General features: G+C 46.6%; 1 protein-coding gene across 2 annotated transcripts in view; it reads left to right on the top strand.

Moving 5' to 3' along the window:
- LOC132821442 (uncharacterized) overlaps positions 1-14,341 on the top strand; it is a 72,270-nt gene that overhangs the window by 13,927 nt on the left and 44,002 nt on the right. For both annotated transcript variants that reach the window (XM_060834138.1, XM_060834066.1), the window contains 2 exons: positions 7,331-7,457; positions 10,856-12,992. In XM_060834138.1, the coding sequence (XP_060690121.1) occupies positions 7,331-7,457; positions 10,856-12,992 (2,264 nt within the window). The remainder of the gene's footprint in view (positions 1-7,330; positions 7,458-10,855; positions 12,993-14,341) is intronic.

Raw genomic sequence — 14,341 nt, 5'->3', positions numbered from 1 at the left:
TCCAATCGAGTCCATTGTATGGCCAGTTTCCTTCAAAGTAACTGAGATAGGAGCCTTTTGTTTGGGGATTACTGGTCCTGGATTCAGCCTTTGTGTTCTTTTTCAATTGTGTTACACATTCCCATCCTCTGAGCTCCGAGAGCTCTGTGTTAAACTAGTTTTAGTCATAGTTAAGAGTCTGATTCAACAATACAAACTTTAAAATCATGGTCCAATGCATTCAAGAACCTATCTCTCGAAAATATAGCTTGTACACATGACAACCTCCACTCGGTCCCGCAAGTTGTGGAGAGGATATATTTAGGAGTTGAACCTCTCTGAAATGGATAACTCACCAGCCATAGATGAAATCTGAGAGAAACAAGTGAAAGTCAGAGACTGCTCTCCCGATTATTTTCCAATACTCTCAGATTAAACATGCCATGCCAGAGCAGTTGGGACATCATGTTGAGGTTGTACAGGATATTGGTAAGGCCACTTCTGCATAATGTATACAGTTTTGGTCATTATGCTATCGGAAAGATGTTATTAAATTGAAGAGGGTTCAGAAAAGATTTACCAGGATATTGCCAGGCTTGGAGGTTTTGAGTTATAAGAAGAGGCTTGATAGGCTGGGACTTTTATCATTCGAGCATAGGAGGATGAGGGCTGACCTGATAGAGGTTTATAAAGTCTTGAGGGGCACAGTTGAGGTGAATGGCAAAGCTCATTTCCGTAGGGAAGGGGACTTCAAAACTAGAGGGCATGTATTTAAGGTGAGAGGAGAAAGATTTTAAAAATACCTAAGGGCAACTTGTTCACACAGAAGGTAGTTTGTGTGTGGAATGAATGGCCAGAGGAAGTTGTAGACTTAGGTACAGCTACAACATTTAGAAGAATAGAATCCCTGCAGTGTGGAAACAAGCCCTTTGGCCCAACAAATCCACAGTATACCAAAGAGTATACCATCCAGGGCCACCCCCTTACACTATTACTTTATATTTTCCCTCACTAATGCATCTAACCTACACACCCCAGAACACTTTGGGCAATTTTAGCGTGGCCAATTCACCTACCTGCACATCTTTGGATTGTGAGAGGAAACTGGAGGAAACCCATACAGACAAGGGGAGAATGCGCAAATTCCACACAGACAGTTAGCCAAAGCTGGAATCGAACCCGGATCCCTGGCACTGTGAGGCACCAGTGCTAGCCACTGGCCATTGTGCCGCCAGTACATTTGGACAGGTACATGTGCGAATGTGTATAAGGTATGAGCAGGTAGAGATAGAGTTAAGTTTAGTGTTGCAGGACAAAGACTCAGCTAGCATGACTTTGACCAGATAAGAACTTGCAGTCAACCATGAAGTGCTGGAGGAAAAGGTAATAGTTTAATGAGGTGAAGGATACGAATGTCTAATTACAGTTAACGAGGTGAGGAACATCAGTAGTGTAATGCCAGTTGGCTTAATCTTTTAATGTTGATGCTTGCTGTTTGTATTGATCACCCAATCAATATAGATGTTGCCTTATTTGGATGCTGCTGCCTGTAAGTGACTATATAATTCCCTAAGAATCTGCTGTTCGAGAGTAGACTGAGAACTCATGTCCTGGTGTACATGGGTGATTGCTCTCTCTCCATGGCTTGGGATAAAGATGAAGAAGGTAGACCCATATTGTGTCTGAGTGTTTGCTTCGACTGATATGGAAACGGGATGACAATATGGCGAGCCAGGCAGAAGTCCAAATGAATAGTTATGATTGGACGGTGTCAGCGATCGCCCGCAACACCGGTATCTCGAGACGGACGGGCGCACAAGGTAAGATTTTAAACCTTGGTCCCTCTGGATGTTCCTGTGTGTCGGAAATGGTCTACTTGTTCAATCGCTTTCTATTCTAAGGACTCCTTGAACAGTAATTAGTTTGTTTAAAAGACACTGTTTTATAAACGGGCTGATAAACAGGTTCGAGTCCCCTGGGTTTTAATTGGGGTTTGAGTTCCTCGGACAAATAGAGTAAAAAAAGGGGTTTGAGTCCCCGTGAGGAGTAAAGTGAGAAAGGGGTTTGAGTCCCCTCGGTAAAAGGGAGTTAAAGTCCCCTGGAAAAAGGAATTGGGAGTACGACAGACACTAGGGTTGAGGCTTGGGAGCAAGTTCGAAACCAGGAACTTCAATGGTAAATATCTAAACAAAATTTGGTACTTCTTAAAGTTATCACCTTTATTCCCCACACCTCCCCTTAGAAGGACTTTTAGGACAACATGGCGTCACTGGGTAAAGGGAATAAAACGTGGAGCCGGTCTGCTTGGATCCCGACAGTGAAGTGCAGTGACTGCCCGGGAAGCTTTGTTCGGGTTTTTATTGTGGGAGTCTCCGTTTCTGGGCTGTGGGTTCACCTGGGCAAATCCTTCTAGGAGAAGGAGGTGGTATGGACTGCAGCACCATCTGGTCCACTGCGAGGGCTTTCTCTTTTTTTTATAGAAGTGTAATTTCATCAAGAGGATATGGAAAAAAAAGGAGAAATGTTGAAATTAAGGATGTACTAATATTTGGGTTGAAAAAGGAGGTTTTAATATAAGTTATGCCATACTGAAAGTGTTTGATATTTAAATATTTTGGTTTTTAAATACTGGTTCAGAAAAACCTTTTTAATTAACTATTTTGCCTTATTTGACTCAGGATCTTAATGTGTTTTGTGGGCTACGTAGTAGGGCCAATTTTGTTATTAAATGAATATTATACAGCATTAGGTCCTTTTTAAAATAATCAAACATGTAACCTTAAAATAAAATGATTGAGGGCCTTGAGCCCCTGATCTGTTTGAAACTCTGTAATGCCTGCTTCAAAAAACAATTGTCAGTGGTCATGCTTTGGCTAGATGAGAGTACTGTATTAAAATATCATTGCTGGGTTTTATTTTGGCTGTACCTTCTTTATCTTTATTCTGAGCCCTGGAGAGAGCGAGATTGCCTATGTACACAAGGAGGCGAAAGTGAGGACTGCAGATGCTGGAGGTCAGAGTCTGGATTAGAGTGATGCTGGAAAAGCACAGCAGGTCAGGCAGCATCCGAGGAGCAGGAAAATTGCCGTTTCAGGCAAAAGCCCTTCATCAGAAATGAGGCAGGGAGCCTCTGGGTGGAGAGATAAATTGGGAGGAGGGTGGGGCTGGGGAGAAGGTAGCTAAGAGTACTGTAGGTGGATGGAGGTGGTGATGAAGGTGATAGGTCGGAAAGGAGGGTGGAGTGGATAGGTGGAAAGGAAGATTGACAAATGGGACAGGTCATGAGGGCAGTACTGAGCTGGAAGGTTGGAACGAGGGTAAGGTGGGTTGGGGAGGGGAAATGAGGAAACTGGTGGAATTCACATTAATGCCCTGGGGTTGAAGTATTCCGAGGCTGAAGATGAAGCATTCTTCCTCCAGGTGAGGGAGCGGCGGTGAAGGAGGCCTAGGACCTGCGTGTCCTCAGCAGAGTGAGAGGGGGAGTTGAAATGTTGGGCCACGGGGCGGTGTGGTTGATTGGTGTGGGTGTCCCGGAGATGTTCCCTAAAGCACTCTGCTAGGAGGCGCCCAGTCTCCCCAGTGTAGAGGAGACCGCATCAGGAGCAACGGATACAATAAATGACATTGGTGGATGTGCAGGTAAAACTTTGATGGATGTGGAAGGCGGCCTTGGATAGAGGTGAGGGAGGAGGTGTGGGCACAGGTTTTGCAATTCCTGTGGTGGCAGGGGAAGGTGCCAGGACGGGAGGGTGGGTTGTAGGGGGGGCGAGGACCTGACCAGTTAGTCACGGAGGGAACGGTCTTTGCGGAAGGCGGAAAGGGGTGGGGAGGGAAATATATCCCTGGTGGTGGGGTCTTTTTGGAGGTGGCGGAAATGTCGGCGGATGATTTGGTTTATGCGACAGTTGGTAGGGTGGAAGGTGAGGACCGGGGTGGGGGGGATTCTGTCCTTGTTACGGTTGGAGGGGTGGAATGTGGATGAGATGTGTTGCAGGGCATCTTCAACTACATGGCAAGGGAAATTGCGGTCTCTAAAGAAGGCAGACATCTGGTGTGTTCTGTGGTGGAACCGGTCCTCCTCGAGCAGATATGGCGGAGGCGGAGGAATTGGGAATATGGGTTAGCATTTTTGCAGGAGGTAGGGTGGGAAGAGGCGTAATCCAGGTAGCTGTGGGTGGGTTTGTCAAAAATGTCAGTCATTATTGATGGAGATGGAGAGGTCTCGGAAGGGGGGAGAAGGTGTCAGAGCTCAGCACCATCCTCATGACCTGTCCTACCTGCCAATTTTCCTTCTCACCTATCCGCTCCACCCTCCTCTCCGACCTATCACCTTCATCCCCACCTCCATCCACCTATTGTACTTTCAGCTACCTTCTCCGCACCTCCCTCCCCATTTATCTCCACTTCGGAGGCTCCCAGTCTCATTCCTGATGAAGGGCTTTTGTTCGAAATATCAATTTTCCTGCTCCTCGGTTGCTGCCTGACCTGCTGTGCTTTTGCAGCACCACTCTAATCTGTGTACACCAGGGCATGAGTTCTCAGTCTTCTCTCGAACATCAGATTCTTAAGGAATTATATAGTCACTTACAGGGAGCAGCATTCAAATAAGGCAACATTGATATTGATTGGGTGATTGATACAACTAGCGAGTATCAGCTGTAAAGATTAAGCCATGTGGCATTCCACAATGGATGTTCCTCACCTCGTTAACTGGCATTACACAATGGATGCTCTTCATCTCATTAACCCACTACCCTTTCCTCCAGCACCTCATTGTTTACTGCAAGTTCTTATCTGGTCAGAGTCACGCTAGCTGAGCCTTTGTCACACAACCCTAAATTTAACACTTTCCCTACCTGCTCATACCTTACACACATTCTTACATGATTGGGAAAGGTTTAGAGGGACATGGGACTAGTTTAGCTTGGGAAATGTCATCAGTATTGGCAAGTTAGACTGAAGGGTCTGTTCCCGTGCTGTACGACTATGACTGCCTGATGTTCAGTATGTTGGTTCAAAAGAAGACAAGAGATCAGCCACCTAACTAAAAATTACTCAGCCTAACCTTGTTGGTAGAAAAATGTTTAAAAACTCATGTGGGACTGTATTCAGCCTCATTGAGAAATTTCAAGGCCACTCAGCATGGTTTTGTGAAGGGAACATTCATTAATCGCAATGAATAAGAATGTTTGAGGCAGTGTCAAGGAGGGCCAACAAGGTTAATGCACTTCAGGCATCCATATCGATTTTAGCAAGATTTTGACAAGGTCCCTCCTAATTGATTAGCCAGAACTTTAAGAACACATCGGATCCATTAGATCAAGTGGGAAATTGGATCCAAAATTGGTTCCAGTGGCAGAAAGTCAAAGGTAATGATCGAAAGGTGCTTTGTGACTGGATGGTGGGTTCCTTTAAGGTGCTTCGGAGCTGGGTCCTTCGTGGTTCTTTGTTTGTGTCAGTGGTTTGAATGGAGAGAACGTGATTAGAACATTTGCAGATGATATAAAAATTGGCTGTGTTCAATCACAATCGATTAGATGTTCAAGGTTTGTGCGAAGATTTGTAGCTCGGGTGCTCGTTGTTGTGGTTCTGTTCGCCGAGCTGGAAGTTTTTGTTGCAAACGTTTCGTCCCCTGGCTAGGCGACATCATCAGTGCTCTGGAGCCTCCTGCGAAGCGCTTCTTTGATGTTTCTTCCGGTATTTATAGTGGTCTGTCCTTGCCGCTTCCTGGTGTCAGTTTCAGCTGTCCGCTGTAGTGGTTGGTATATTGGGTCCAGGTCGATGTGTTTGTTGATGGAGTTTGTGGATGAATGCCATGCCTCCAGGAATTCCCTGGCTGTTCTCTGTCTGTCTTGCCCTATGATAGTAGTGTTTTCCCAGTCGAATTCATGTTGCTTGTTGTCTGCGTGTGTGGCTACTAGGGATAGCTGGTCGTGTCATTCTCCCCATATCTGCATGTGGTTCCTCTGGGTGGACTGGTTTCCTCCCACAGTCCAAAGATATGCGGGTTAGGGTGGATTGGCCATGCTAATTGCCCACAGTGTCCAGGTTCGGTGGATTGGCCATGGAAAACGCAGGGTTACAGGGACAGGGTCGGTCAGGGTGAGACTCTCTAGGGAGGGTTGGCATGGATTCCATGGGCAGAATGGTCTGTAGGAATTCTATGATAGTGAGAATTATAGGGCAACAGAGGGATTTAGGAATTAATGTCCACAGATCCCTGAAGCTCATAAGGCATAAGAATTCTTTTCTCATTCCTGATGAAGGGGTCCTGCCCGAAACATCGATTTTCCTGTTCCTTGGATGCTGCCTGACCTGCTGTGCTTTTCCAGCAACACTGTAATCTCCAGCATGTGCACTCCTCACTTTCGCCTATAAGAATATTTTTTGGAACATAGGCCTAGAGTATAAAAACAGAGAGGTTTTAGAAGTGTTGCACTTGGGAAACTGTGCTGATGCTAGAGTCCCATTACTTTGGGGCTTTTACAGAAGTTCAAGATTGAAATCAAATTGTTCAGTGTTTCAGAGTTTCTGTCTGAGGGACTGAGCATTCTCCCTCTACGTGAAACTTGCTCTGCAGGCCCACAGTGCTGTGGCATCTTCCCGAACTGCAGAAACAAAGCAGTTGACTTCCAGCAACTTGTTGTAAAAGTGCAACATCTCTTTGCACAGTCCTTGGTTTCAAACCAAGATTTTGGACACCAATGCAAAATAAAGAAGAACAAAAATACCCAGTCTTTACAATTCCTGCAGAAATGTTTGGAACATTGAGTTGGTCTCTATGGAAGTAAGAAAAGCAGCGGTAACCTTTCAGGTGTGTGACTGACCGAGCTCCTCAATACTGTATACATGTGACCTGTATACACTGTGTATATGTGACCAATGTGTACTATATTGTATACATGTGACCTGTATACACTGTGTATATGTGACCAATGTGTACTGTATTGTATATATGTGACCTGTATACACTGTATATGTGACCAATGTGTACTGTATTGTATATATGTGACCTGTATACACTGTGTATATGTGACCAATGTGTACTGTATTGTATATATGTGACTAAAGCTTCGTGATCTCTGAGGAGAAGTGAAAGACCTACACTAATCTTTGGAGGTGTGTAAAGTATTTGAAAAATTTCTCTCTGACCCTCTTAGACATTCAATATAAGCCCAGGAAGCCACTCAAAATTTCTTAAAGGAAAATGTGCAGAGTGTGACAAGGCTGATTTAATCTGGGATCACACAGGTCCTGAAGGGTTTTGAATTTTTTTCATGAGAGGTGCTGCATCTAGGAGTAATCCTTTCAGTTGAGAGTGCTGACAGGCCATGGTTGCTTTTCTCAACAGAGCTGCCGGGAAGTGGGTTGTCTTCAGCTCCTCCATTCTTGGCCTCCTACACCAGGCAGAATCAGGAAGGTGGGAAACTTTCCAACGTGATCTTTCATTGCTCTCCAATGGAGTTTGCCCCTCTGAGGTAAGGCTTTTACTCTGAATCTCTGAACTTTTTCAGTGCAAAAGTCTATTTATTGACCAAGCAGAAGGCCACAGTGAAACAGAATTTACTTGTCGAGAGAAAGACATAGGCAGTTGGCATAGGCTGGTTGATTTCAGACAGCTGATCAAAATCAGCATAAAATCATAACGTTGCTTCTGCACAAAAGTATGGCATCTGAGTGTGATGAACCATGGAATATAGTCACAGGTGTGGGCTGAATGGCCCTTTGAGCCTGCTCCATCATTTAAGAAGTACCTTGTTCCTGCTTTCCCTCCATACCCTTTGATTCATTTAGCTCCTTCCTGAAACAATTCAATTTTTCACAGAAGGCAAATTGTTTTCTGTGGCAGAGAATTCCACAGTCTCACCAAGGTTTGGGTGAAGATATTTCACCTCAGTCAGTCTCATAGAGACATGCAGCACGGAAACAGACCCTTTGGTCCAATTTGTCCATGCCGATCAGATATCCTAACCTAATCTAATTCCATTTGCCAGCCCTTGGCCCATATCCCTCTAAACCCTTCCTACTCATATACCCTTCCAGGTGTCTTTTAAATGGTGCAATTGTACCAGCATCCACCACTTCCTCTGGCAGCTCATTCCGTACACGTACCACCCTCTGTGTGAAAACATTGCCCCTAAGGTCCCTTTTATAGCTTTCCCCTCTCACTCTAAACCTATGCCCTCTAGTTCTAGACTCCTCCACCCCAGAGAAAAGACCTTGTCTATTTATCCTATCCATGCCCCTCATGATTGTTTAAATGTCTAAGCCTCTCATCCCTCAACGCTCCAGGGAAAATAGCCCCAGCCTATTCAGCCTTTCCCTATAGCTCAAATCCTCCAACCCTGGCAACATCCTTGTAAATCTTTTCTGAACCCTTGAAAGTTTCACAACATCCTTCCTATAGGAGGGAGACCAGAATTGCAAACAATATTCGAAAAGTGGCCTAACCAATGTCCTAAATAGTCTACCTTATACCCTTGTACTGTGCCCCAGTTCTGGATTATCTGGTCAGTAGGAACATCCTTTCTGCATTTATGCCGTCCATGAGGCCATAAGTAATGCTAACAGGAGTAAGATTATGGTTGATCCGACATTCTGTTTTCTTGAGTTTTCCCCATAACCCTTCATTCCTCAAGTGATCAAGAAACTCTCTATCTCAGCCTTAAATATACAGAAACTGTGTTCCCACAGCTCTCTGTTCCAAAGATCTTCAACCCTCATAAAAGAAAACAATCTCTGTCTTAAATTGCTACCCTTTGTTTTGAGACTTTGCGCTCTGGTCCTAGACTCTGCCATGAGGAGAAACATCTTCTCAGTATTTATCCTGTCAAGCCCCCGGAGAGTCCAGTGTGGTTCAATTCATTGTTGGAAGCTCCAGTGAATAGAGTGCTTTGTCTTTGATCAGAAGCTACTCGCTCCATGCCAGGGATCATTCCAGCCAACCTTCTCTGAACTGTCTCCAATATCTTTCCTTCAATAAGGGGACTAAACCTGCTCAGAGTACTCCAGATGAGATTTGACCAGCACCTCGTACAGTTGCAGGAGAACTTTCCTACTCTTGTTCTCCAACCCTCTTGAATTTCGGGCCAACATTGCTTTAGCCTTCCTGATGACCTATTGTCCCTGTATGCTAGCTTTCAGTGTTTTGTGCACAAGTTCTCCCAAGTCCCTATATGGTCCAGCTTTCTGCACTTTATTTCCATGTCAGTAATGTTCTGTTCTTTTGTTCTCCCTTCCAAAATGAACAACTTCACATTTTCCTGCATTATATTCCATTTGCCAACTTATTGTCCACTTACTGAACCTATCTCTCTGTAAACTGTAACCCTCTCTCAGCCTGCCCTTTGGCCTATTTTTGTGTTGCCTGTAAATTTAGCTACAGTACGTTGACTTTTTTCTCATTAATCTATATTGTAAACAGTTGCAGTCCCAGCACTGATCCCTGTGGAATACCTCTAATAATGAATGGGTCACCAACCTTTAAAAGAATCCATTATCCACAGTTGCTGTTTCCTGCCTATGAACCATAGGCTCTTAACTTATGATGTGATCTTCTATGAAATGTCTTTGTCTAATGCCTTCTGCAAATCCAAGTACAATACATCTCCTGGTTACCTTTTTCCACTCAAAAAGCTCTGATTAATTAGTCAGATGTGACTTCCTTACAAAGCACCTTGCTGATTGATTAAGTTATCATTTTCCAAATATGTTGCAATTACTTACTAATTGATTCCAATGCCTTTTCAACATTAAATGTTAGACTAGACAGTGTACAGTTACCCACTTTTTGCTTCCCTTTTTGAATAGCAGTGTCACATTAGCAGTTTTCCAAACCTCTGGTACTTCAGTATAATCCAAGGATTTTTGGAAAATTACCACCAATGGATCCACTACATCTGTAGCTGCTGCTTACAGGAACTACCATCAGAACCAGGGGACATAGCTGCTTTTAGTCCCATTAGTTTGTCTAATACAACTTATCTAGTGATAGTACTTAGTTCCTACCCATATTCTTTAGTAATAATTGGATGTTTGAACAACTTCCACTGTGAAGACTGATATAAAATATCTTTTCAACGCCTCTCTCAGTTCCCCCTTTGTCGTAACCACCTCCCCAGATTCATTTTGTAAGGGACCTGTGTTCAATTGCAGCAAGTCATCCCTGTTCCTATACTCAAATCCTCTCGCTACGAAGGCCACTACCTGCTGCTTTTGCATGCTTCAGCGACTGGTATACAAGGACACCCAAGCCTTGTTGCGCCTCCCCTTTTTCCAATATATCACCATTAAGATAATAATCTGTTTCCTACTTCAGCTTCCAAAATGGGCACCCTCACATGTAACAGCTTCATCTGCCATGCATGTGTCCACTCACTCCGTTTGTCCAGTTCACACCAAAGCATCTCTGCGTCCTCCTTACAGCTCAGCACAGCATTGTGTCGTCTGCAAACTTGGAGATATAACATTTAGTTGTCTCATATAAATTATTAATAAATATTGTGGGTATGGAACAATGATCCCTGTAGTAATCCACCTCACCTGTACATCCCTAGACACTATGGGTAATTTAGCATAGCCAATCTACCTAACCTACACATCTTTGGACTGTAGGAGGAAACCGAAGCAGACATGGGGAGAATGTGCAAACTCCACACGGACAGTCACTTGAGGCTGGAATTGAACCAGATCCCTGCTGATGTAAGGGAACAGTGCTAATCACTGGGCCGCTGTGCAACCATTATGTCTGAATGCAGTCATGTATATTGATACTTAATGATAGCAGACAGTTATATTTAAACTCACCCAATCAACATGATTTCCCTACTCTGTCTCCCCATCGAGGTTCACCAATTTCTATTCTCTTCTGTTTCAGAGGGAGCCCTGACTTATCTGGTGCTCTGAGCGAGGGATACACACGAGCCTACCGAGGAAACAGCTTCCAGGAGGCGGTAATACCTGAGGCTTCCGCAGACTGTGAGAGAGAGAGCCCCCCACTGTCGCAGCGCCTGTTTGGAGACAGCAGCAGCAGGGATTCCCTGTCACAGCATTCCCTGACGCCCCCCAGCCCAAGGTGGTCAGAGGTAACAGAAGATGAAGATTTCACTCGAGCAGAAAAGTACATTGGTGACCAGCACTTCATGGAGCTTCCGAGCATCAAAAGGGATGGATGTCAGCCACGGGCAAGTGGCATATGCAGAGCTCCTCTCTCGGAGCACAAGTTACCTCTGGGTGGAGAGTTGCCTGCTCCCCAAGTGCTGGAGGAGGCTGCTGAATTGCCCAGCAGCTCTGGCTCCAGGAGAGGAGCTGAAGTGAGTGGGCCCCTTATTGATAACCAGAGGAGCATCTTGCTGGCTGCAGGAGCAGTTAAACATGGTATTGCAGCTCCTGGAAAGGACTGGGAGTCAGCTGCCACTGAGCATCCACCCCCGAACCCTGAGTCGGCTCTGGTTTCTCCAGATCGCTCGAGCCCTGATCACACCGTGCTACGTGAGCAGCCAACCCTGCCTGAGCCCTGCAACGCCTGTCCGGATCCTCTTGGAAAAGGGAACTTGGCTCCATCAGGCCCAGACAGGTCTGAGGTTTCTGACGCCCTATTCCGTTCACAAGTGAGCAAGACCAGTCACACTGCTTGCTCTGAAGCAAGTTTGGAGCGTCAACCAACTTCTTCCACTTTATCTGCTCCGTCCAAGAATGGCTTTATATCAGAAGCTGGACCAGGGTCTGCCTGCCTGGAGCCCACCACCTCATCCAACGGGAAGGTTGATACCATCACGGAGGTGAAGACCACAAAAAGTACCGACAGCAAGAGTGATGGCACAGCATTGTCTGGCTACAGCATAGAGCAGGAGCAGAAGGACACTGAGCTCTCTCCCACTGTGTGTCCAGCAAATGTCACGGATTCCTCTTTCTTCACCTCCTTAGCAGACCCTGTCTGTCAGTCCACACCAGCCGTCCCCTTGAATGCACCAGCCAAGGGCCTTGCTCTGTTGGGTCAGGCAAGGCGAGTGGCCAATCACCACCTGGAAAGCCAGTTTGCTGCTACTGGCATCTCGAAGGTTTCAGTGGAATCCTTATCAAACAAGAAGGATTTGACCAAGACTAGTAAAAATGCCACCACCACTTCCACCAGCAACTGGGCCTGTCCAAGTGTTTTGCAGTCCATGGCTCCCCTGAACTACATGGAGAAAGTTGGAGCTTGGGACATACACCGTGGCCCAGGTGGCAAGCCCACCTTTGACAGCCTGGTGTTACATGGCCTGAGAGGAGTATCTCCCCGACAGCGGGCCTACAGTGCTATCGCCGACTCGCTCAATAACATCCTGTCACGGATCAATGTGGCTCCAACGTCCAGCTGTCCACCAAAGCGGCGTATTGCAGCGACCTTCGGAACTGCCCACCTGCAGACTGGCCACCAACCGAGGACCCAGAGGACAGGCCAGAGCACCAGTCATCTGTCAGGAACCGGCAGTGACCATCCTGTTGGGCCTGGGAGGCCAGCTGCTCTGAGCAGGACGTCCCAATCAGATGCGAGGAGAGGACACCATGACGATGCCTCTCTCTGTAAAGCTGACCCACCTCACTGCCACCTGAATCAGGACAGAGCGGCGAGCATTCACTCACTTGAGTCTGTCAGTACCCTGGCTGAATGCCATTTGTCCCATCAGAGTGGAGACAGCCCATTGATGCAGGAGGCCCCTCTGCCTCCCACCCCTGCTGAGCAAAGGGAGAACAGCAGCTCCGGGCAGACCGCAAGATCCCCTGGTGCCACCTTACCTGGCACACACCCTTCAAGTGCCATTGCCTGCCCTGAACGATTCAGTGTTGCCTCCCCACAGGATGTGCTCAAACTGCCGGGCAGCTCTCAGGAGAGCAGTCGGGCAGGCGAGCAGACACTGACCATGTCAGGCCACTCACTGACCAGCCTGGAAGTTGATAACTATGTTCCCATCTGGACACCATCAAGGCTGACGCCAGATGCCAACCAATTCAATGTGGAGGACAGGATACCGGTAGGTACCTGAGATAGGCAACCCCTGGCTCTTCATCTCCTGACTCCGGAATGCAGCCCAATCATTCATCGTCCTACAATCATCTGTTACAGAGTCTTGGATCTCTCACAGCACAGAAAGAGGCCCTTCACCCCTTCTGTCTGTGCTGGTGATCATTGTAATCGGATTCTGAGAAAGTGCTAGTGGCAGATGCTAGAGATAATAGTCGAAGAGTGTGGTGCTGGAAAAGGACAGCAGGTCAAGCAGCATCTGAGGAGAAGAGTGGTCCCTGCTGCCCCCCCCACCCCACCCCACCCCCAAAAGGATCCTTCCACATCTGACCTGTACTTCCACACACATCATCTACAGTATCCGTTGCTCTCGATGTGGCCTCCGCTACATTAGGGAGATAGGGCACCAACTTGCAGAATGTTTCAGTGAACACCTCTGGGACAAACGCACTAAACAATTTCACTGCCCTGTGGCCAAACACTTTAACTCCACGTCCCACTCTGCCAAGGACATGCAAGTCCTGGGCCGCCTCCACCACCAAACCCTAACCACCTGATGCCTGGAGAAGGATGCCTCACCTTTGGCCTTGGGACCCTGCAACCACACGGGATCAATGTGGATTTCACCGGTTTCCCTATTTCCGCTCCCCCCACCTTATCCCAGATCCACCCTTCCAACTAGGCACTGCACTCCCTATCTATCTTCCTTCCCACTTATCTGCTTCTTCTCCTGTCTGACTGATCACCTTCACTCCCACCTTCATCCACCTATCACGTTCCCAGCTACCTTCCCCCCTGCCCATGTATCTCTCAGCCCCTTTGGGCCAACACCCCCATCCCTGATGAAGAGCTGAAGTGTGAAACATTGACTCTCCTGCACCTCAGACACTGCCTGATTGGCTGTGCTTTTCCAGCACCACACTCTCTGACTCTAATCTTGTTGTTCAGCACTGGCCTGAAGCCTGGTATTACAGCTCAAGTGCTCATTGAAATACTGCTTAAATATCTCGAGGGTCCTCATCTTGATGAGCTTTTCAGCAGTGAGATCTAGATACCCACAACACTCTGGGTGAAAATTATTTCCTCAAATCCCCTCAACCTCCTGCTCCTTACCTTAAAACTCTGCTCTCTGGTTATCAACCCCCTTACTTCAGGGAAGAGTTGCTTCCTATCTACTGTGTCTGCCTCTCAAATACTTTAGATTAAATTACTTACAGTGTGGAAACAGGCCCTTCAGCTCAGCAAGTCCACACTAACCCTCCGAAGAGCAACCCACCCAGACCCATTCCCCTACATTTTTCCCCTCACCTAACACTACGGGCAATTTAGCGTGGCCAATTCACCTGACCTGCACATTTA

The sequence above is a fragment of the Hemiscyllium ocellatum genome, chromosome 1 (genome assembly GCF_020745735.1).
Source record: "Hemiscyllium ocellatum isolate sHemOce1 chromosome 1, sHemOce1.pat.X.cur, whole genome shotgun sequence".
In the NCBI taxonomy this organism is placed as follows: Eukaryota; Metazoa; Chordata; class Chondrichthyes; order Orectolobiformes; family Hemiscylliidae; genus Hemiscyllium; species Hemiscyllium ocellatum.
The sequence above is the reverse complement of the archived record's forward strand: the minus strand, read 5'-3'. Positions and strand labels throughout refer to the sequence as shown.